The sequence below is a fragment of the Equus quagga genome, chromosome 21, assembly GCF_021613505.1.
Source record: "Equus quagga isolate Etosha38 chromosome 21, UCLA_HA_Equagga_1.0, whole genome shotgun sequence".
Lineage (NCBI taxonomy): Eukaryota > Metazoa > Chordata > Mammalia > Perissodactyla > Equidae > Equus > Equus quagga.
In genome coordinates, this window is record NC_060287.1 from 28237971 (window position 1) to 28262563 (window position 24593).

At 48.4% G+C, this 24593-nt stretch overlaps 1 protein-coding gene across 2 annotated transcripts in view; it reads left to right on the forward strand.

Annotated features, from left to right (window-relative positions):
• The first annotated feature begins 7035 nt into the window (after positions 1–7035).
• The window catches only part of LOC124231254 (hormonally up-regulated neu tumor-associated kinase-like), a 103233-nt gene continuing 85675 nt past the window's right edge, over positions 7036–24593 (forward strand). For both annotated transcript variants that reach the window (XM_046647937.1, XM_046647938.1), the window contains exon 1: positions 7036–7662. In XM_046647937.1, coding sequence (XP_046503893.1) covers positions 7399–7662 — 264 coding nt within the window. In that variant the 5' untranslated portion in view covers positions 7036–7398. The remainder of the gene's footprint in view (positions 7663–24593) is intronic.

Here is a 24593-nt window from a genome sequence, read left to right on the forward strand (position 1 = left end):
GTCTGAAGAGAACTGGACCAGTCGGACATCCTGTGGAACATCACCCTGTCCCACTGTGTCAGTGCCGCGTGTCAATCAAATGGATGAGCAAGAAGCAGCAAGTATACTGGAGACGTTGGTAAGACACATGGGCTCCAGATCACGGGAGATAAACTCCACATTTCAGAGGCCTGCCTCGTCAGTCATAGGAGTTTAGTGGTCTGAGGCATGCTGGAGCACGCCCTCCGAAGTAAAGGACAAATTATTACATCTCGTATCTTCCACCATAAAGAGGGAAGCACAATGTTGAGAGGGCCTAGCATTTCTGGAGGTAGCATATTCCATACCTGGCTTATATGATAGGCTGCCAGCTGTAAGGAAGGCCCAGAGGGTGGGCTCTGGAGGAGAGCCAGGCTGCAGTGCAGGTGTCCCTGCTGTGTAGGCTGTGTGAGCCAGCAGACCTTAGGTTACTGTAGATATCAGTGGTGGGAAAAGACCACCATGTGCAATTTACAAGAGGTCCTAATGGGAGAATCGTAAAGCAGTCCCTTAGGGTTCTGGAGCAAGGCCATGCCATCTGCAGTGGAGAATTTTACATTTTTTAGAAAAGAGCTCCTGGTACGTTGCTGCTGGACCCTGAGAAAGATAGAGCATCTGGACTCGGGACACTGAGTCTGGACTATACCTCCAGAAGTGCTCATCACAGGCTGGGTTCTGTCAGACTGATCAGATTATAAGACTCCGAGGGCTCAGAGCATCCACTACAAGATAGAAGTATTGCATCTGAGACCGAACATGAGCAGGACCTGAGGGCCCAAGCAAGCTGTACAAGTGGGTGGCCCAGGCATGAATAACCTCCACCACTGTTGCACCAGCCACTCTCCATCAGCTCACATCGATGGCCACATTTGGAAGGGGGATCTCTTATGACACACTGATAGAGGAGGAACAAGCATGAGCTTGGTTCTTGGATGGTATATGTGGATACAGGCCAAATATAAACAGTGACTGCACTATGGCTGTCCACACGATTGGTTTAAAGACAACAGGGAGGGGAACTCTTTCTAACGATGGAGCTTCAGTGGCTCACCCGGTCACCCGCCTGGTCCAGATGGAGAATATCATCCATCTCTCCATGTACCTACACACAGAGACTCCGCGGCAGTAGCAAATGGCTTGGTCAGTTGAACTGGAAGATCAGGGTTAACAAAGTCTGAGGTGGGGGCACGCGAAGGACCTATGACAGTGGGCACAGAGCCTGAAGATATTCAATGCTCACCGGAAAGTCTCCTCCTCGAAAGGAAGAAACTCTGAACAACCACATCTTTTCAACCATTCACGTTTCATTTTTTATTTTAATTTCATGATTTTCTAATTTATGTCCCAGACACTTTCCGTATTGACTTAAGACAACAATAACCGAAATAGTTTCTATTTTTGTGACACATTCATGGACATTTGCCTCATGTTATCCTAGCCACAGTGCTGGGGCCCAGGAATGACAGACAGAAATTATTTCCTTTCCAGATGAAGAGAACTGACTTTCAGAGATGATAAGTGCCCTGCTTGGGGTCACAGAGCTGGCTGGTGAGGGAGGGTCTGGTTTCCAGCCTTTGTGGTTCTTTGGCTTCCTCTCTGGCTGAGGAAGGAAAGCAGAGCCGAGTCAACCAGCAGGGGGCGCCAGCCTCTTCTCATCTGCGTCTGGCCACCCGACTGTCCAGAACAGGGCTCTGCAATCTGTGTGCCTGAGTGCTGGACAGGTGACTAGCGAGTGGGCTCAGTTCCAGAATGCCCTTCCTCTCACTGGTCATATTTTTGAGTTGCCCCACTGTGTGTGCTTACTCTGCAGGTCCTACTGCAGCCCCCTTGATGCTGCCCGGCTCTGCCCAGTCCTCAGCAAAAATGGACAGGCATTAGCACCCATAAACGGAGGTCATAAATTTCAAGCCTTAGTGCCAATAATAACCTTTCCCTTCTTGCCGTAATACAAATGTGGAGCTTGTCATGGAGGTTTATCTCTGTGGCATGAATATTGATTTTTTTCAAATATGCCTTTATGATGCATGCTTTCTCTGGCAGGACTCAGTTTTGCTGTGTTTCTTTTTTCTGCTTTCTCATTTATTATGGTCTCCTCTTCTGCAAATTCATTCAACCACAACGCATTTGTATTGAGTTCCTCCTATGTGCTGGGCCCCATGCACAGAGTACTTAACACCAATCCCAGCCCTCACGGAGCCTCCATTCTAGGGAGGGAGACAGACAGTAAACAAAATAGATAAGGAAAATATACAATTTGTCACATGGCTCTAAAGGCCATGAAGAAAAATAAAGCAGAGAAGGGGAATGGTGTGTTGCAGGGGGTGGGAGCCTGGGGGAAGTTTGCATTGTAAATGAAGAGGTCAGACGGGCTCACAGAGAGGGTGGCCTTTGAGAGAAGACCCAATGATGGTGAGGGAGCCAGCTCTGCAGATTTTTGGGAGAACCATATTCCAGGGAACTGATAACGTATGTGTGAGGAGCAGCACGCAGGCCAGTGTGGCCGAGTGGAGTGAACAGGGTGAGGGGAGCTCAGAGAAATGAAGGGACGAGGGAATGAGTGGGTGTGGGTCCCTCACAGGGGGAGATGCCTCATAGGCCATGGGGATGATGATGGTGTTGACTTAGGGGAAACCCATTTCCAAGTGAAAAAGGCATGCAAGGAGAAATGGTCCAGAGGAGTCTGTGTGATGGGCTCTTTGAATAGAATATTCTAACTTGCATTCCTTCTCAACACCTCCATCTGGAATTTAGAGGAAGGGGCCAGGCCTCAAGATGAGGCTTCCTAAAGCCCTGGGCTCCCCTGTGGCTGGGTCGTGGGGGGCACATTTTTCCTACTGAAATAGCCATGACGTTTGGCTCTTGGGGACTGATGGGGCACATGTATGATATGGGTCTGGCTCTCCTGGAGGGCAGCCCTCAGCATCTTGTAAGAAGGATGTGCCTTTCTCTTCCTAAATGTCAGGTCAGTGCTGCTGGGAAGCAGCGGCAGGAAAGCAGGCTTGGTACCGCCATCTACACTCCATCCTGCTCCGGGAGCCACCTCACAGGAAGCCCAGAACCTCTTTCCTCTCATACACGGGCAGATGGGGAGTTGAGATGAGGTTCCACAGGTGTGGTTGAGCACCTACAAAATAATGTACCAGGTGTGTACGGGGGTTGAGGTACAAACAAAGTCCCTGCTTCATGGACCTTCAATTCTAGTGGGAAAGAGCGACAGTAAACACAATAAACCAATGTGTGCTCTTCTGTCAGCTCCTGATGAATGGCATGAGGAAATAGGGAGCAGGGTGTGGCAGCGGAGGATGGCGATTAGGGAAGCTCAGTAACAGGGACAGTCGTGTCTGTGGAATTTGGCGGCATCCTCCAGTGACTTCTCTCAGTGTCGTCAAGATGGGAGCATTGATGGAGTGAGAGCTAGAATTCACCACGTGCTTATGAAGTGGCAGGCACTGCCTAAGTACTTTCTGTGCATAATCTCCTTTAGTCCCCACCCTTTTTTGGATATCCCAGTTTTACGGATGAAGGAAACTGAGGCACAGAGACATGGTGAGTCACAATTCATTTTCAGGGAAGGACTTCACTGCAGGGTGTTGCACACAGCCTGTTCCCCAGCACCATGCTGGGCTGCCTTCACACACGTCTTTATGACGGAGGAGTCCCTCCTTCCTCAGCCTTTGCATGGTACACCTTCAACAGCTGGGTGTTGTGCAAAGAGTAATGGCGGACACAGACTCAGGGGACATGGGTTCAAGTCCTCCCCCTATCATTTAGTGGAAGCTTTGTTTGGAGAGAATTCATGAGTAGAGTTCACAGAATGTCTTCCAGCAAAGTTTATTCATGCCTGCTGTCTTTGCTTTGCGATCTGTTCCTTCTCCAGTCACCAGCTGGCTTCTGCCAGCCTCACCCCGTCTAGCCAACTTTCATTTCCTAGCCACGCCAGCCTGATTATTTCTAATTGTCTTTGACTGCTTCCAGCTGAGTCTCCTAGCTGGCGTTCTGTGGGAGCACACAGACACTCTCCCAGCCATATGGAGGAAGGAGATGGGGAAGGAGATGGGGAGGAAGGAAGCAGCTGGTACAAGTCAACTGAGAAAGCTTTTCGTCACTTTCCAACCCACCGTGATTGGTAATGGCTTTTAAAGGGTTAACTCATCCAAGTTAGAGAATGGGCCATTTTGACAAGACAAACGATTACATTTGTTGACCTCTTAAATGCAACCAATGATATAACAGCAAACACTTTTAGAAAGTTATTAGAAACGTCCTCCCCTGGTACAGATGGGGTCTTGCCATCAGGAGCAATGAAACCCCACTCACAGGAGAATCGTGGGAAGATGGGTCTCATTCATCTATTTGACAAATATTTATTGAACAATGACCATGTCTCGGGCACTGTGCTAGTGCTCCAGGGCAAATAAAATACAAAATAAAACACAGCTCCTGTTCTCAATGAGTTTAAAAGAAAAGGAAGACATTCGTAGGAAGTAATACAGGGCATAAGAAGCATGTGAAATGAATGATATTTAGTACAGAAATGGATGAGTGATCAGTTTCTTGTAGTTCATTGATCGCGAAAAGCTTCATAGCAACGGGGACACCTGTACTAAGTAGAAATGGGTGAGAGGCAGCAGATTGGGGGTGGGAATGGCATAGACAAAGATGCAGAGGTGAGGAAATCCCATCCTGGATGAAGGCAGCTGAAATTTAGGGCCCAGGGAGACCCCGTAGGAGGAGAGGAAATTTAGTCTGGGATAATTGGTAGAGAACCTTCAATGCCGGACTACTGCTTTTCAACCAGATGTTTTCTGCATATCTAATATGAGGGTAATGCTTTGTTTTGAGTACTAATTTGTCCCCCATAAAGGAATTTCTGGGGTTATTCTTTATTAAACGAGGTCATTTCAGAGACAGGACCTGTAGTTCAAAAACCAGTCACTAAGCCCAGGCCGGCACAGGATTCCAACTTCTCTTTGGCATCCATCCCAGCTGATGGAATTAGCAGTGAACTTGAATCAAACCCAGGCATCAGGCTTGAAAAAGATTTAATGGGCCTGGATTTTCTCTCATCTTCACCCCTTTCCTGACCTCCACCCTAAGAGGATAATTAAAAGGAAAGAAAATCTCTCTTTCATTGTAAATGTCTTCCACCATTTTTGTGCCTGAAGCTACTTTTTTTTTTTTAGTCCATAAAGATACTTTGATGAACAGTCTCTGAAAGTTGCCTTATATCATAATAATGGGACTTCTAAATTTTCATGGAGAGCTAGGGTCCTCGAATTTTTAAAAAGTCATACTCTATAAAAACAACATTGGGGCAACTCCAAAAGCTTTTCTGAAGGATGATCGAGAACGGTTTTGACCCCAAAGTGAGTGCCATCTTCCCCATTCATTGGACCTTTGTTGAACATTTACTCTGCTGGTCCTGTGCTGGGCATTCAAACCCCGCCCCCCGGCCATGTTACTGTCTTAAATTTGATTATTGAAGCACAGACATTAAAGGGATTGGATTGGCCTTGCAGAAATTGCCGGGGTGGAGTGGCGACAAAGCGGTCCCTTAAGCACAGCAATAAAACATTTGAAAGCTATCTTGAATGTTGGAAAATGGGAACAATGGGAAGACTGATGGAAAACATGGGCTCAGTCATAGCAAGGCTGGGGACTTGTAACACGAGAGTGGGTGATTACAGCATATTTAAAGTAAGATTTGTTTAAAATAGGCGTTTCCCTGGGTCACTTTTCAGATGGGTCAGAGAGCCCCCAAGACACTGGCTGAGGACAGCGGGCACCCCCCCCCCCCCCCCCCCCCCCCCCCCCCCCCCCCCCTTGATGTGGATCATGCATGCTATACTTGTTTACCGAGGAGTCAATAATGAAAGGAACTTGGTGAGGACCGAATCCTCCCTTTCAACTCTGATGTTGTAATATCAGGGGTTAAGGATGCATTAAACGCTGGCGCCTTTTCTCTGGCTGCTCAACAGGTAGCATTTTGCAAATGCCTCCCCCCTACCTAGCCCCCAGCCTCTCCCTCACGAGAGTCCTCATTTTGGGTTTGAGAAGACGTTGGGGATCCTGGAGAAGACCAGCGTCGTGAGGGCAGCTCCGCTTGTTTATGAGGGATGAGCAGGGGGCGCGCACAGAACAAAAGCCTTCAGGAGCAGGGAGCGCTGGTCCACCTCACCCAGCGATCACCGGCATCATTTCAATGGAAAGCAAAGAAGGTGTCAACACAGGCAGAGGCAGCATACGCCCTGGTTCCTACGTTGCTGCTGCTACTATTATTGTTGCGGCTGCTCCTCCTCCAACATAGCAATCCTGTCTGCGTGCGAGCCCGGGCAGACGCCCCACCACCTCCCCACTCTTCCCCCAACCCATCCATCCATCCGTCCGTCCATCCAGGGTCTAGAGGGTCCTACGGTGGGTCAGGCCCTGGGGTGGACACCAGGCACCTAACCCACAATCCACGGGGTTCAGGAGCGCCTCCCTCCCTTCCTCTTGCCCCGGGTGGGTGCAGCTGATGAGGGATTTCACCGCCGAAAGGTCCAGAAAGCCTAAGCCCAGAATCCAGGCGAGAGGCGCAGCCGGAGGCGGCCCGACTTGGGCGGCCGGGAGCGCGCGCCTCGGAGGCTGCGCGGGGTCCCCCTGTCTGGCGCTCAGGTGGCTCCGCCGCCCACTCCGCCGCTCCCCTCCCCGGACCCTCCCCTCTCCAGCGAGGGTCGAGTTTGGCTGTTGCGCGCGGGGAAGGAGGGGCTACGAGGGATTTGAAAGTGCACAGGCTGCGGAGTGGAGCTCGCATCTGTTCCCGCCGCCCGCGACCGGATTAAATTTCTGCAAATTCAAACTGAATGGGGCTTTCTTCCGCTGCCTTCCAGAGGGCGCCTGGAGCCCGCCGCGCGCTGCTCGCGGGCGGGAGCGGCCGGCGGGCGCACGGCTAGGAGCGAGCGAGCCGGACCCGAGCCCGGCGGGCCAGCCGGCGGCGGCGAGGGAGGAGGCTGCGGAGGCGCCCGGGTTCGGGACCCAGGCACCGGGGCTCCGGGACCCAGGCACCGGACCGCGCCCCCCGCCACCCCTCCCGGGCCGGCGCGGCTCCCTGCGCGCCCGAGCAGGGCGACTGTCATTAGCCGCCCGGACGGGACCTGGGGCGGGCTCCCGGTGTCCTGAAAGGGGCCCGGGCGACCCTCGGAAGAAGAACTTCTTGGGGGCGGGTCCCCGGCATCCCGTCGCCCGGGCGGCCGCTATTGTCTGCGCGCGGCGCTCGCCGGCGGCCGGGGGCGCGGGAGCCGCGGGCCGGGCGGGGCCGGGCCCGGGCGGCGGCGGGAGGAGCGGGGGAGCCGGAGGAGGAGCCGCGAGGGCGGGAGCCGGGCCGGAGCGGCGGCGAGCGCGATGCCGGCGGCGGCGGGGGACGGGCTCCTGGGCGAGCCGGTGGCGCCCGGGGGCGGCAGCGGCGGCACCGAGGACGCGGCCAGGCCGGCGGCGGCCTGCGAGGGAAGTTTCCTGCCGGCCTGGGTGAGCGGCGTGCCCCGCGAGCGGCTCCGCGACTTCCAGCACCACAAGCGCGTGGGCAACTACCTCATCGGCAGCAGGAAGCTGGGCGAGGGCTCCTTCGCCAAGGTGCGCGAGGGGCTGCACGTGCTGACCGGAGAGAAGGTGAGCGAGCCGCCGGGCGCGCCGCCCCTGGGCTGGGGTTGGGGGGTCGGGGCGGGAAGGGCTAGCGGGGACCCTGCGGAGAGCACTGCCCTGGGAGTCCGGCTGCGTCGTCCTTACCGGGCGCCCCCCGTCCCCCGCCTTTCCTCTCGGGTTGAAAGAGGAATCGAGCCAAAAGCGCGCAGGCCCTCGCAGCCCGGGTGTCGGCTATTCCCGAGGGGCGATCTGGGGCCAGTTTCCCCGGGGGCGGCTGGTTTCCCCGCGCAGCTGCCCGCAGCCTTTGTGCTCCTGGAAGGGCGCCGCCTGGCGGACACCAGCGCGGGGGTCGGGCTGGGGGGCTCTGCTTTCGGGGCCAGTAGGAGCCGCCGAGGAGCGGAGAGGCAGGATCCCGCGCTGGAGGGCGAGGGCCCTGATGTTGAGGGTGAGAGAGCCAAGTAGCCAGCCGTTGAGGGAGCTTGGAGTCTGATCACCCTCCTGGGCTCTGGGGAGGCGGTGGGGGAAGGCCGAGACCCCAGGGTCTTTCCTCTCCACCCGTGGGCTAGGGCAGCTGGGGAAGGTTTGCACGCCCGGAGGAGGGCATTTACACGCCGCCCCCAACCCCATCCCCACCTCCTTCCCTCCATCCCCCCCCCCTTCCCAGGGTGGAAGCTGCAGTAAGGACCCTGCTATGGCAGGTACTCCCAGACTTCAGAGGTTGGGAGGGGCCTTCTTATCCTTGTAGAAGAGGGGACAGTAAAGGAAGACCCCCAGAGACCGGAGCGGCACCCTCTCCAGCTTTGTGAGAAGTTAGTTGGTTGTTAAGCTTTGCCAGGCGAGCCCCTGGAAGATCTAAGTTGTGACTTAGATTTGTGAGAAGAAACCCAAGATATGATGACTTAGTTTTGAGGTGAGTGGCCCAGGCACTGGGTCGCCCCAAGTGGTGAGGCCGTCCCAGCCTGGGAGTGGCCGCAAGCTTGGAGCTACTTCAGACTGAGGCTGCCCCAGGCTCCTGGTCATCTCAGACAGAAGTCTCCCCCCCATGGCTGGGGGTTGCTCAGGGCAGGTGAGGTGGCAGCACCTTTCTATGGCCCGTTGACCAAGGGGGCATCAACAGTATGGCAGGAACAGGGCTTCCTACCTACGCTTCTGCCCTGTGACCTGGGATCCTCTGCCCAGCCTGGCAGCCCCTGGGAATACTCTGCCGTGGGACCGCTGATTGCAGGGCGACCTGCCTCGCCTAGCTTTGGTTTCCCTCCTTCCCCACCGTGTCCTGGTGCATTTGAGTGCAGGTCTCCATCATCCTTGTCATTTGTCCTGTATTCCTACAGCCGCTCTGGGTGGGTGGGGGGGGGGGGGGGGCCTTTTTGTTTTGGGTAAATGGAGCGAGAGTGAGTCGTTTTAAAAAGTGCCTCTTGCTTGAACATTTTCATGCCAAAAGGGAGTGTTTGGGATGAACTCACTGAATTGAGTAACTCTTCAAAGAAGAAAAAATCTCTCCAAACCTCATTCTGGACCAGAGGCAGCACGGCACGCTTGTCTTTGGTTCGCAGAGGGCTGTCCCACTTACACATGGGCCAGGGCGCTAATTACAGCGCGCTTGCTCCTCCGCGCCTGTGTCAGTGCCTGTTGGCACGGATGGTAGAACTTTATTTTCATTCGAAATGTATAGGATTCCGTCTGGTTGTGCATGTTCCTTCTTAAAACTTAAGCAAGAAGAGACGAGGCTTTATGCTGACAGCGTAATGGCCAACATTACGAGCACATTCGTCTCCCCTGCCCTGCCGCTCAGCAGCGTCTGGCTGCCCTCCACGTTCCGTGCCGTGTTGTGACTCCGCGCCTCACCGCTGCGTTTTGGCTCCATAACACGAGGCTGTTAACTTTAGCTGAACGCACTCAGAGCTCGGTCTCTAGCCGGGCAATCAGGTTCTGGAGCTCTGTGCTGGACCCACAGGGCATTCTAGAATACAGGGAGTTCCTGCCCAAATGAGGTCCAAATGAGGTGCCTCCTTCACCCCGGGGGGGCCCATGCCCCTTTCTCTCCCATCTTATCTTTCTTCAGTGATGAGTCGCTTCATCTCAGCAATGCGAGGAACTATTAATTGGATGTAAAATTATTGCGCTAAACTAATTGATTGAATGTAGTTAAGGACGGTGGTTCTTAGGGTGGGGGAGGAGGTGCAGAGATTTTTCTGGCGTGCCCTTCTCCAGCCTTTAGAATCAGTGCCCCGGTGACTGCCAGCATCATGAGAAATCTGGATTTTAGTTCTTGATTGTCAGCTTTGAAGAAACAATGGGTGTCATTCATAGCTTTTATTTCCCAAATCCAATACCTTTAATGCTTAACTAATAGTTTTGGGCTTTGGCAGATGTAGAGATTAAAATGTTTGTGTGTGTGTGTGTGTGCATGACTCTGCCTGGGAAGAATTGCTGAGTTCATGAGTCCCCATTCCCGCTCATGTTCTGGAAATTGTCTTACTCAGGCCAAAAGGTGAAGTCAACCTCATGCTATTTGCAGCCTTGTGGTCTCTTTAAAAGGTGAGCTATTAAGAGGATTTTCCCCTGGAGAGGGGTTACTCATGTGAGCCGAGCAAGGGGAGACCTTGAGGTGATAGGTCTGAGGAAGAAAAATGAGTTGTCTCCCATGGTGGGTGATGTGAGTGGTGGGGGGAGGCCTCCCAGCCAAATACCTCCCCCTTTTGGGGGTGCGTGCTTTTTGCATAAAGCATTTCACTTTTCTCATTTCCTTTCTTTTTTTAAAGGACACAGACCACGGCAGAAGGAGAATTAAGTCATGAATACCATAGTAAGAAATGGATGTATGCCCCCACATCATCCCCCGACGGGAAGCGTTGGGGCAAGCGTCGGGGCAGCTTGTGGTTGGGAATCAGTTCATGAAAAAGCCAAAGGGGGGATGGCAAAAGGGAAGAAGAGAGGGTGCCCACGTTTGGCCTGCTTCACAGTTGCAGTTGCAAACTACACTCTTCATTTTGGGTGATTTGTGCCAAAATACCAGCAACCAGTGTTGCTGGTTTAGGACACTTGGAGTATTGCATTTTGACTTGGTGCACATTTCCAAAAAGATTTGGGCAAAATCCTCCGTGGCTTGTTGGGAATTACTGTCTGAGTCCAGATGACAAAAGGAGCCACTTTTTCCTGGCTTTCATTTCAGGCTTCAATCCTATCTTATCAAGAGGCTTCTTTTCCCACCACGGGCCTGCAGGACAGTGTTTTGCCAGCCTTTCCTCTGAAGTTGTTTGTTTGAAAGTCATTTGAATCTAGATGGCCCTTTTACTGCTTGAAAAGAAAGAATGGCTTTGGGCGAGACCTAATTTTGTCCTCCCTTAGCTGGGAGTGGAGGCAATCTCTGTTAATGTGGCTTTAAAAATAAATGATTCACTTGGTCCCGTGAAATGCTTAATTGGTACGTTCTCAGTCAGACAGTGTCTTTGACTAAAGGTGAGTTGATGATTGGACAAGGAAAATAATCACAGAATCAGATTTGGAAAAGTATCCTTCTGTGTGGCTTTGAGACAAAGCGAAATTGCTGAGCAGGAGTATGGAGTACTGACTTTGAAAGATCCACAAAGGTTGTGCTTGCTGCCTCTGGTACCTATGAAATGCAGAGTCCCTGGCACATATAGGTTATTACTACATTTTTTAAAAAAAATATTGGCACCTGAGCTAACATCTGTTGCCAATCTTCTTTTTTTTTTTCTTTTTCTTCTCCCCAAAGCCCCCCAGTACATAGTTGTATATTCTAGTTGTAGGTTCTTCTGGTTCTGCTATGTGGGACGCCGCCTCAGCATGGCCTGATGAGTGGTGCTAGGTCCGTGCCTGGGATCCAAACCGGCAAAATCCTGGGCTGCCAAAGCAGAGCTCGTGAACTTAACTGCTCCACCACAGGGCTGGCCCCTGTTATTACATTTTTTAAAAATTGATAAAATATAGTTGGAAAGGCTTAAAGAGAAAACATAGGTATACCTCAGGTCTGGAGCTGGTTTCACAGGCAGATAGTCTGCAAAAAGGAAAAGAGTTGATGCCACCATTCCCTTCTTTTGTGATTAAGTCTCTCTAAGATACAAAATAGGGTACGTAAAATGATTGGTTAACGTGTTTAAATATCTTGTTCTAATCCCCCGTTAAAAAAAAAAAAAGCCTGTTTATCGCTTTCCTTGGAGCTATTTTTGGGCTAAAAAATCAGGATTGCCTGCTTCGTAAGTTGCCAGTAATTAGACCTTGAGCACGACAGTGCCAGCTACCTGGTGCGAAGGAGTTACTAAAAATACCATTTACTATGTTTTGCGGAGCAGGAAATATGACTAATTTTAGAGGTGGCCTTTTGGCAGATCCGTTTTTAGCGAGTATTGCTGAAACAAACAGGTGCTAAATCCTGTATTTTTTTTTGAAAGTGCTAGAAATTTGGGTATAATGGCTCTGAGGAACAAGAAATGCTTAGAGAACTGGAAATTCCTATTAATCCTTAGCAGGGATTTCTTGGCAAGAAGGAGGCATCTGGCAGAGGCACCTGCTCTGTGTGTTGTGTGTGACAAGGTGGCGCCTATAATTTCCGAGATTGCATGCTGCAGTTGTGGGCACGTTCTTTTTGAACTTCCTGCCCAGCCTCATCTTTTTGAAGTACTTGTGAATGATGCAAATTGGCACGTTGGGCTGGGTTCTTAGGGTTCCCTGCTAGGCAGGTCACACGGACTTCAAAGGCTGCGTTGAGTTCACGACAGCGCTGAACGGTGCCCACGAAGAGGAGTCCAGCCCTAAATTTTCTCTGCAGGTGTTGCGTTACCAGCACAGGCTGGGTTGCCTGAGAGCACGCCGCACGCTGCTGGCTGTTCCAATGCAGCGTGGCAGTCATTCATCCCGATGGTGATCTTCCCAGAAGGTGCGGGGAGTGGACGCTGTGTGTCCCCGAAGAGACGGGCATGCTGGGTGTCCTTTGTGGGAAAGTGGTTTGTGTACGAAATATCATTTACCTTGGGCTACAAATGCCCTTCTCGATTATTCATGGTAACCGAGCGACCTGCTCTCTTGGCTAATTGAAACCCAGAGATAACGCCCAAGCCTTATTTTAGCAACTGGTGAAGCCTCTTTCTCTGCTCAGCCTGGGCTCTGGCCCCCTCCCAGTGCTGACCTGAATTGCATTTCATGCTCTCTGATGCTGGCTGGTGAGATGACCAGCAGGAAAGAGGGGAACCCCGGGACCCGAATAGTACCCAAGTAGGCTGATACCTCCACAACTTGAGACAGCTATTGCATCTCTTTTATCGTAGATACCAGCTCAGTGGTATAGTGTTTGTGGTTTATTTAGAGTCTTCTTGCATTTTCTCATTGGATGCTCGCAGTGACCCTGGCCAGGTGAGAACCGGCTTCTTACCTGCGTTGTCTAAGTGGAGGAAAGCCATGAGTCGATTTTCCCTCTCACCTCCTCCTCTCTATTGCTAGGGCTGTCGTATCAAATAACCACTAACGGGGGCGCTTAAATCAACCGAAATTTATTCTCTCACATCTCTGAAGGCCAGAAGTCCAAAATCAAGGTGTCAGCAGGGCCGTGGTCCCTCTGAAGTCTCTAGCGGGGGGATCCTTCCTGGCCTCTTCCAGCTTCTGGTGGCTGCTGGCGCTCCTTGGCGTTCCTCGGCTCTTAGCTGCAGCGCTCCAGTCTCTGCCTCTGTCTTCACATGGCCTGCTTCCCTCTGTGTGTCTCCTTATAAGGACACCAGTCATTGGATTTAGGGTTGACCCTAATCCAGTACGACCTCATCTTAAGTGGATCATACCTACAAAGAACCCATTTCCGATAAGGTGATGTTCACAGGCACCAGGCGTTAGTGCTTGAATGTATGTTTTGGTGGGACATAATTCAACCCACAACACCTTCCTAGATTGTTAGGATTGGGTTGGAGGTGATTTCCTGGGAAGCAGGCCTTGAGCAGGAGACGAATGTGGTTTTAAGGAGTATCCTCAGGACCAACACCTTCGAGGGGAGGGGAGGGAAGCGGGGGGAGGGGAGGGGTGGAGCAGAGCAGCACTGAGCAGAGGGAGAAGTTGGGCTGCAGTGCAGTGTCATTCGAAGCCCCTGTCCATGCCAAGGTGGGCTCTGAGCTGAGATGGCCCTTCAGAGGTGTCCAAGTTGAGGCGAGGGGACTGCGCCTTTATGCCTCTGCATGGACCTGCCACTGGATGGGAGCTGCCCTGGGGAGGGGGCATGGCCTTGGACACTTGCTCAGGGCGGTTCCAGGGGCGAGCTCACAGCTGAGAGCCAGCAGCAGTGGCAGAAGCGGAGGAAGTTCTTCAGGCCTGAGGTGGAGTCTGGGCAGTGGGGCGCAGTGTCCACTGCTTCCTGGGTGACTCAGTGCCAGGGCCTGGGGCGTCTGAGCCTGAGTCCAGGTAGTTCCATCAAGAAGGTGGGCAGCTTCTCCGCCTCACGCTGCCGACCCAGTTGTGGTCCCTCTCAGGCTGAAATGACGGCACAGTCAGTGGAGTCTCCATTCCAGACACTCTTAGCATCCTGCGCAGCATTCTGGTCTCACGTTTCTCTTCAGTCGGAGTTCTCAGGGCTCTCTGTGGAGTTTGTGGGTACTTTGAAGGTACTTTTGTGTCTTGTGTATTTTATGTGTTCTCTCTGTTTTCTTTCGAGAACTATGTACCAACAGAGTTGGGCTAATTTGTCGACGGCTGAGCCTAATTCAGAGACAGCGTGCTTTCCTGGGCGACACCTCGTCTCTCCCATCACTCCTGGGCTGTGGGAAAACTTGTTGAAGGAATTGTGGGAAATTGGATTGTTGCCACTTAGAGCAATGATTCGGGACCTCCAGGGGGACAAAAAGACTGCTCAGGTCAGAGCCGTCTCTTAACAGCCTCTTCCCACCTCCACCATGCCGGCTCTGCCCTACTTCGCTATGCAGTTTCGAATTACTGTGCTCTTTTTCGTTTTTAATCATTTTTGTGTGTTTTAAGATTCATTAGGTTAAGTTTTGGAGTAGATAATGTAGACACCTGGTCTAAAATTCAAGGGTTTCAAGAAGGTCTGTAGTGAGAGGTAATTCTGGCTCTCACCTCTGTACCTCAGCACCTGGTTCCTCTCTGGCGACCTCTGCTTCCGGTTTCTGTGTATCTTCCAGAGAAACTCTATGTGCATGTGAGCGTACATACATTTGATGCTCTATGTGCACACATTTGTAAGTGTATAGGTTTCGAGAGATCTATTTTTACACTGTACATGCTGTTCAGTATCTTGCTTTTTTACTTAGCAATATGTCTTGAACGTCCTTCCCCAAAACTACTACAGAATCGCCTCTTTTTTTAAAATTATTGCATGGTAGTCATTGTACAGAGGTACCGTATTAACTTACCCACTCCTTGTTGGTTAAGTCAGTGGACACTACTTAAGGAATGAAGGACAGTTAAAGAATGGACATTTAGGTTGCGTACAATTTTTTGTTATTCCCAAACTATGCTGCAGTAAATATCCGTGCCCATTTGTCATTTTATAAATGTTTCGAGTATATTGAAGGATAAATTCCTAGTCTTAGGTGAAAGGGAGTGACCGTGTTAACTGTTGATAAATATTGCCAAATTGCCTTCAAATTGGTTTTCCCAGTTTATACTCATGTCAACCTGGTGTGAGGGTATCTTTCCACATCTCTGTCAATACAAGGTACTCTCAAACTTTTTGGTCTTTGCCAACCTAGTAGATTAAACATGGTGTCTTGTTTTATTTCTAGTTTCTCTTATTACAAGTGAGTTGAGCATATTTTCCTGCGTCCAATGACAATTTGCACTTTATTTCTGTTCATTGTTCACGTCCATTCTCCATTTTTCTCATGGGTTTTTGGTCGTTTTCTTATTGATTTGTAGGCACTTTTTATATATTAAGGAAATTAGTCCTCTTTCAGTGCTATGTTTGCAGCCTCCTCAATTTTTCCCTGCTCCCTGTTTATTCTTTGTCTTTGTTTCTTGGTGGTTCTTGCAGTGCAGAGGTCATTTCCCTGGTTTCCACCAAACTATAATTATAATTACATTTCTGGAGAGAGGATCCTTGACTTTCATTAGATTCCAAAAGGAGGTATTTACCTCCAAAATGTTAAGAGCCACTGCTTCATTGCCCACCCCATCAGCTCTGCTGTCTGGAGGGAGGTTGTGGATTATTGGGATGAGGATTTGGGTCACCTTGGTTTGTTAGCACATGTGCTAATTGGGCGAAAGTTGCAGAGTGCACTCAGGCTAGGCAGGCTGGTTCTACAACCATGACCTTGGACTGGGCATGCCAGATTGCTGCCCCCCTGCCCCTGTCATGTCAGGGGGGTCACAGGGGAAGGGCACAATGGAGTGTAAACAGATCTTTGGAAAACCTTGGCTCTTTGCTGGGGTGACTTTGAATCCACATCCCGTCATCTCCTCACCGGAGAGGCAGTAGATACAATTTATGGTGGGTGGTTGAGAAGAAAGAGAAAGGGGAATATCGAGGGAAACGATATTTTAAGGAGCAATAGCTGTCACTTAACTCGACCATAAAACGCATGAAGTCAAGTGTAAGCACATGTGTAAAAATATGCCTTGAGGCCCTCTGGGATATTTCGTCTACTTGAGGAGCCCTCTGGGGAGAGGCTGGTGGAGTGAACAGCTGGGCCTTGCTGTTTGGAATCATCGAGGTCAGCGCATCCTCACTCTGATGACCCTCTCTGAAATGCTTCTGTCCCCTGTCACTCTGTCCTCCTACGCTGCTTTGTCTTTCCTCAAAGTGCCTCTCACCACTTGTATTTGTTTACTGCGGCTGCCGTCACAAAACATCACACACTGGATGGCTTAAACAGCAGAGTTTTCTTGTCACACAGTTCTGGAGGCCGGAGTCCAAAATCAAGATGTCGGCAGGGTTGATTTTTTTCCGAGGGCTGTGAGGGAAGGGCCTGTTCCTGGCCTCTCTCCTTGGCTTGTCTAAGACCATCTTCTCTGAGTCTCCTCACGTCGTCTTCCCTCTTTGTGTGTCTGTCTCTGTATCTGCATTTCTCCTTCTTATGAGGACACCAGTCATTACTGGATTAGGGCCCATCCTACTGACCTCACTTCAGCTTGATTACTTCTGGAAAGACCATAGCTCCAAATAAGGTCACCTTCTGAGGTACTGGGGGTTAGGACTTACTATAGTCTGAATGTTTATGTCTCCTCAAAGCTCATATGTTGAAAACTAATCCCCAACGTAATGGTATTTGGAGGTGGGGCCTTTGGAAGATAATTAGGCACAAGAGCAGAACTCTCATGAATGGGATTAATGGTCTCATAAAAGAGGCCCCATAAAGCTCCCTTGCTTCTTCTGCCGTGTGAGGATACAGTGAGCAGATGGCGTTTGTGAACCAGGAAGACCTCTCTCACCAGACCCCAAAGGTGCTGGCATCTTGTCTTGGACTTCCAGCCTCCGGAACTGTAAATTTCTATTATTTACAAGCCACCCAGTCTATGGTGTTTTGTTATAGCAGCCCGAGTGGACTTAATCATAATGAATTTGGGGGGGACACCATTCAACTCATCATAACACGTGACCCCGTGGTATATATTCATGTGTTGAGGTGTTTATTAGTCGCCTCCCCACTAGGCTGTAAGCCCCTTGAGGAAGGGGACCGCTGCTGTGTTCCTGGTGCCTAGAATACTACCTGGTACAGGGAAGATGTTCTGTAAGTATTTTTTGAATGGATGAAAGAATACTTTGATCTCCCCAGGACGCGAGGACAGCCTTCTGGATGACGGTGTCCCAGTTGGCAGGGGTTGGCTCTGAAAATTCTGTCTTTCTCACTCTGTGCAGCTCCTGGGCATGCCTGTGTGAGTGAGGAGTACACTGAACAGGTTGTCCAGCTGGCTATCTTTGGGAAACATCCCAGCCCCAGAACAGCTGTGCCTTCTGCACGGATTTGTTAGGAAGGGCACCTAGCTATCAGAATGACAGGTGACCAGCCAGAAGCAGACAAATATTTTGCAATGTCGTGAGACTGTTAATAGACCCTCAGCTCTTTGCTGAGAAAATATACCAACACTGCAGCAGATGGGCAAAGTTGCTATTTGCAAACATACATTTTTTTGGATGTTTCCCATGGAGCTATACGGAGGTTTAGCTCCAGCTCTTAGACTATAATTTTTTTTTATAAGTTTATCAGCTTCTTAAGCGAGATTGCTGCCCAAATATTTCGCAATCTTGCTTGCTTCTCTTGTCCTTTCTCTGAGCCATTTGATTACTCTCATCTCCCTCTTTGCATTGCTTCTGTCATTTGGTCCCATACTTGAGTTCTGGTTGACTTGCATCCTGCCCCGTGGCTTTTTGGGAAGATGTCTGGCTGTCTCTCTGCCTCTGTTTAGACAGTCTTGTTCCACGATGCTCCTCTCTTGGTCACTGCCTGCTCTTTGCCAGAGCTCTGTGCAGGACACACAAGAGAGTGGACAGCAGTGATGGGCACCCACTGAGCATGGTGCTGAGGGACAGTGGCAGCAGAAGATGTGGCAACCATGCTCAAGGAGTTGGCTGTCTCTCTTTAGGGTGGATAGGCTGAAGTTCAGCCTCCCAGCGATTCCTTTGTCTCCCTGGAACAGAAGAGGGATCTCGTGACCTCTGGAGTCACCAAAAACCTGCCAGCAGAGTGCTTGCTCTTTGCTTTGACTGCGAGGATATAATACTGATAAAGACGATAATAATTCCCATTTATGGATCTTAGACCGTCTGCTAGGCTATGTCCCAGATAATTTCTGCGTAACGTAATTTATTCCTGACAGCGTCTTTTGTGGTAGGTACTGTTGCCCTGATTTTGCGGAGTTGGGTAACCAGCTGTCTCCATGTGCCCAGGACTATCTTGACTTTGGCACTGAAAGCCCTGCATTTTGGGAAACCCCTCCGATAACGGCAAAACTAGATTCACCCAAGAAAACATTTCATTGAAGTGTTTGGAATCCTACTGAGGGTTTTCAAATAAAAGTATTAATGAGCAACTAATCAGGTCGTGAATCAGCGAGGAGTAAACTGAAGCCCAGAGCTCTAGGCGTAACTGGGATCTTTCTCGCGGATGATGACCTCCATGTGGGGTCCCGGGTAGTGAAGGGTGCTTCTCCCACCCTTTGCTCCAATATGCTAGGTTCACGGCGCACTCCGAGTCTCAAAGTGTGGTCATCGGTACTAGTCTGCCATCTTTTATGAGTTCACTTTGAGATGAGGAGCTTGAGCGTGTGTGCGTGTGGGTTTGTGTATACCATACACATACAAATGTATATATGAATGTATATATACAATATATGTATATATATGTATCGATTTATATGTGTGTGTAATATACATGTACACAAATATATGTGTGTATATACTATTAAATATAAATCATATAATACTATACTAAGTATAAATATGAGCATATAACTTTTTGGGAGCCAAACTTTCTCGATGAAGGAAGCAGTGGGGACCGGTAGCCACTTTGAGGAGCTCTGGTTAGCTTTCAGTCTTTTTTTTTTTTTAAAGATTTTATTTTTTTCCTTTTTCTCCCCAAAGCGCCCCCAGTACATAGTTGTATATTTTTAGTTGTGGGTCCTTCTAGTTGTGACATGTGGGATGCTGCCTCAGTGTGACTTGATGAGCAGTGCCATGTCCACACCCAGGATCCGAACCGGCCAAAGCCTGGGCCACTGAAGTGGAGCACACGAACTTAACCACTCGGCCATGGGGCTGGCCCCAGATTTCAGCCTTAGTTTTAGTCCCTTCCTTTGCACTGGAGGGAGAACAATCTCTATGTGGGGATAGAGGATTTTGAATCAAATGGTGAGGCTGCAAGTGCATGTCTTATGTAGCCACACTGGACAGTCCCTGTTTGGTATGAGAACGAACACAGGTTATTTATTAAAAACAAAGCAGAGGGGCTGGCCCCGTGGCTGGGTTGTAAAGTTCTCATACTCCACTTCGGTGGCCAAGGGTTTCGCCCATTCGGATCCTGGGCACGGACCTAGCACCACTCATCAGGCCATGCTGAGGTGGCGTCCCACACAGCACAACCAGAAGGACCTACAATTAGAATATACAACTACGTACTGGGGGGCTTTGGGGAGAAGAAGATAAAAAAAACAAAAGTAACCAAAGCAGATCGCTTGGTGCCTTTGCCTTGCTTCTTGTGCAGACTATCTGCAGTTAGACCAGCTTTTCCAAACCCCATTTGGGCTGAGAAGGGGCATCAGAGGCAAATGGAAGGAGGAAGTGCCCAGGTGGAAATGAAACATCGGGGCAAGTTGGCTGTGGCGTCTGGGATAAGAATATTCTCGTGTTGTGTCTGAGCCCTCCTTTAGTGAAAGCAAATGGATCAAGATAAGCATTATCACTTATGTAATCTGGTTTTTAGTTGTAATGACTGCTGCTCTGATGTGAAAGTCTAGCTTACAAGTGCATTCTTTATTCCAGGTTAAAAATTGAATTAGAGAAACCAGTCTGTGACTCAGTTCTCAGTTGAACATTTTTACATTTCGTAATAATAATAAAAAAACCTCTTTTGAGAACGCTTTTCCAGGTTTGTAAAGTGTCATTCTCACAGGGTGACATGTTATTCTATTAAAAACTAACGTTCGTGAGCGGTAGTTGCAATTTCAAGCCCAATTTGACATAATGAAACTGGAATTTCCCTCTGGAGGAAATGTGCTACGTGGCTATTGTACTCCCACCTCATTCGTTACCTGAGATGCTTTTTCCTAGGTCAAAAATGAGCTTTTTATCATAGAGGGCCATTAAATTAAAGCACCTGGGAGGGTGAGGGGTAAGCAATAGTTTCTTTTCAATAATCTGACTTAGAATAATGTCTTCCAGATTTCAAAGGGGCATATTTATTTAAAAATAGATATAAATCATCTAATATAAATCAGTGTATTTCCTATGATCAACTGTAAATTTTTTTTTGGTAAAAATTTTATTTTTCCTTCTTCTTCCCAAACCTCCCCAGTACATAGTTGTATATTTTAGTTGTGGGTCCTTCTAGTTGTAGCATGTGGGACGCCACCCCAGCATGGCCCAATGAGCAGTGCTGGGTCCACACCCAGGATCCAAACCGGCAAAACCCCGGGCTGCGGAAACAGAGCGCATGCACTTAACAGCTTGGCCACGGGGCCGGTCCCTATAGATATTTTTTTTTTTTTTAAAGATTTTATTTTTTCCTTTTTCTCCCCAAAGCCCCCCAGTACATAGTTGTGTATTCTTCGTTGTGGGTTCTTCTAGTTGTGGCATGTGGGACGCTGCCTCAGCGTGGTCTGATGAGCAGTGCCATGTCCGCGCCCAGGATTCGAACTAAGGAAACACTGGGCCGCCTGCAGCGGAGCGCGCGAACTTAACCACTCGGCCACGGGGCCAGCCCCCCATAGATATTTTTTAAATAATTCTTTAAAGAATTTTTGACCAAGTATTTACTGTTTTAAAATTCTTTAAACTGGTTCAATCCCAAATACATTTTAGCATATTTGAGGTTATTAATCAGTCAAAATAAATCCTGGGCTAATATTTGTTAATTGCCGTATATTTTTTTCTTGCATACCTACTTACAGATAGTTTTTTCATTCTTGTCTCTGCCACTTGCTACCATATTTTACTTATCACATTTCATTATCTACTCCCCTTCTGTTTTAGATACTTTAAAAAAATTATCCTTCTTTTTCTTGTTAATTAAACTTGATTTTTTTATGCTTGGTTCCTTGTGGAAAATAAATAGAAACACAAAGAAGAAAATAAAAATCACATGTAATCAGACCACCCAGCAGTAATCACCATGAACATTTAGGTGCTTGGGCTGGTTTATGTGATACAGAATAATACACATATACATAGAGTTGATTTTCCCCCCTTTGAAGCCCTGTGTTACAAAATTGAGGTTACCATGTTCATATTATAACCTTACTATTTTTCCCCATCAGAATACATAGAGAACATTTCCTGTGTTTTTAAATATTCTTTTAAAATTTGTTTTTTGGTGACAAATAGCATTCCATTATTTGGAGTTACCGTAATTTTAAAGCTAATTCCTAACTGTTGGCCATTGAGATTATTTCAAAATTTTCCCTAAATAAGTAATACTTCTGTTACTTTCCTTTTATGAACATCTCTGAGCCGTTCCTTAGGGTAAATGCTTAGAAGGCTATTGACATATTGCCAAATTGCACTTTAGAAAGATTATGCCAAATGACACAGCAGCATATGGAAGTGACTTTTTAAAAGTGCATTTGGATAATTAGTAGGGTTAATCATAATTTATGTACTTGACTGAAAATTTGTGTTTCTTCTTTTATTAGCTATTGTTAATGACTTTTCCCCATTCTTCTGTTTGTCTTAATTGATCTGTACAAACTCTTTACATATTAAGGACATTAGCTTTTTGTCTCTCTTATGTTGCAAATATTTTCTCCCAGTTGGTATTTGTCTTTTGATTCATTTTGTGTCTCCTTTTTTGGGAGGGGCACATAGAAATTTTATATTTTATCTAGTCAAACCAATTAGTCTTTTTTCTTTAGTTTTCTCTTATTTTTTGTGCTTAGGTAAACTAGAGGGTTCATTATTGGGGCTTTTTTTTTGTAAATTATCAGTGAGTCTTGCCAGTGTTTCATTGTTGTCTGCAGAAAAATCTTTGTCTTGGGTAGTGACTTTTGACTGTATTTTCTAACCTGTTGCATAATGATTTAACCTAGGATTCATGTAGTAAAGCACAGGCTTTAGGGGCTGACAGCTTTGGATTCCTATCACCTTTCTGCTGCTTAGTAGCTATGTGATCTTGGGCAAGTTTTAAGCCCTCTAAACTTCAGTTTCTGTATCTGTAAAATGATGATAATAATACCTCACGGATATTCAATGGGAATTTGATTAAATATATGTGTGTATAGAAAAAAGGATAATATATGTATATATGTGTAAAGCCAGCCATGCTGGTCTAGTGGTTAAGATTTGGCACTGTCACCACCGTGGACCATAGTTAATTTCCCAGTCAGGGACCCACACCACCCGCCCCTCTGTGGTCATACTGTGGCAGCTGCGTGTTGCCGTGATGCTGAAAGCTCTGCTGCCAGGATTTCAAACACCAGCAGGGTCACCCATGGTGGACAGGTTTCAGCGGAGTTTCCAGACTAAGAAAGACCAGGAAGAACGACCTGGCCACCCACTTTCAAAGAAACTGGCCATGAAAACCCTGTGAATAGCAGCAGAGCACTGCCTGATACAGCCCTGGAAGGCGAGAGGATGGCGCAAAAAGACAGGACAGGGTTCTGGTCGGCTGTGCGCTGTGCACGGGGTCGCTAGGAGTTGGAATTGACTCCACGGCACTAACAGCAAATATATGTGTGAAGCTCTCAGTTAGCCTGAAAATATCTTCACTGTTGTGTCAGTGAACCAATGGCAGTTGGTTATTCTCTTCTCTTCAACTTTCGAGTTTATATTTAACCCTTAGAGATGCGTGTTATTTCTCCTCCTTCGGATAGCAAGAAAGAGAGAGCCCCTCAGTTTATTGCGGAAGATGGAGTTTTATTTTAAGAATAAAGGGGAGGTGAGGAAAAAGATTCTGGCTACGACTCTCACCTCCGCTGTCCACACCTCCTTAAGGACTGGAAGGTCACTTGGGATGCCCCGGGGGGGGGGGGGGGCCTAGATGTCTGCATTCCTCGAATTCCACTTCCCTCCTCTCTGCCTCTGCCAGGAGCTTCCACCAGCTTCCGGAGCTCTTAGGGAATGTTCCTCTGTCTGCTCTCCTCTCTGCCTCACAGCTTCTAACTACTGCTGGCGTCTCTGCCTCCTGGTTTTTACCTTCTGCTTTAAGTATTATTTGGTTCCCTTACATTTCTTGGATTGGTGACATTCTGCTGGGAAGGTATGATCATTGAATCCTTACTGGCCTTCCCTCCTTGGCACCCACCATCCTTTGACAGTAGAAAATCATTTTAACAGTGGAAAAGAGAGTAAATCTGTAAGTGATTCCCCACGAGCCGCCAGGTTGGTATGGTGTGGACGTATTGGACAACTTCATTCCCCATGTTTTTCATTTGTAGCCAACTCTTTTCTCAACACTCTGCAAAACATTTTACTGTTGGTGGTTATGATGGCCTCTCCGTTTGTGTTTTTGGGGTGTGGTGCTATATTTGTTAACTGGCCCTTTCCTAGAAGCCCCTATGGTTTTCACTGTGATCTAAGATCTGGGTTGAGAAGTTTGTCTTGGGTTATTGTTGCCAAAATTTCTGGGTTTCCAGTTCCTATAGTACTCCACCCCACCCTCCCGAGAGGTACTTTATTTTTGTACCTTTTCAGCTGAATTTGGCTGCTAGTCATCCTCTGATGTGAGAATAGAATATTGATTGTTTCCTGTTGCCCATGGGACAGGAAAACTTCTTGAAATAGAGCTAATTTGGGAGTTTAAAGTACTAAATGTCAGATTTTGAAGGAAGCATGTCTAAGATCTCTTTGTTATAGTAGGGAAGGTCATCCTAGGTCGAGGGGAAGGGAAAGGAAAAAAGAAAAAGGAAAAGAGAAAGCAGCTGATTACTTCTCTTCTAAATTATTCCCTCCACATTCACGGAGCACTCTTTCCATTTTTATAACGTTGCTTTTTAGACTTATTTCTTAATCTAAAGCCATTTGCTAGGTGTCCTGTGAGGTCAGAATGCTCATTGCTGGAGAAATTTCCCACTTGTAACCAGTTAAAAAAAAAAAGCATTATTTTTACTTGGCCATTGGAGATGATCATGTGTTTTTTCATTCAAACATTTATTGATTATCTTCTTTATGCAGAGCCACTGGTAACCTGTATGGGCTTTCGTACAAATTAGAAAAAGTTCTGCCCAGGCAGACCAGTTAGACAAACGCATCCGCTCTGGGTAGACCAGTCAGGAAAAGGTACCCTTCTGAGTGGCTGCAGCTCCATGCTGTGTGGTTTGGCAAGCAGACAGAATTTCAGGAAGAAAAATATACCCTTTTC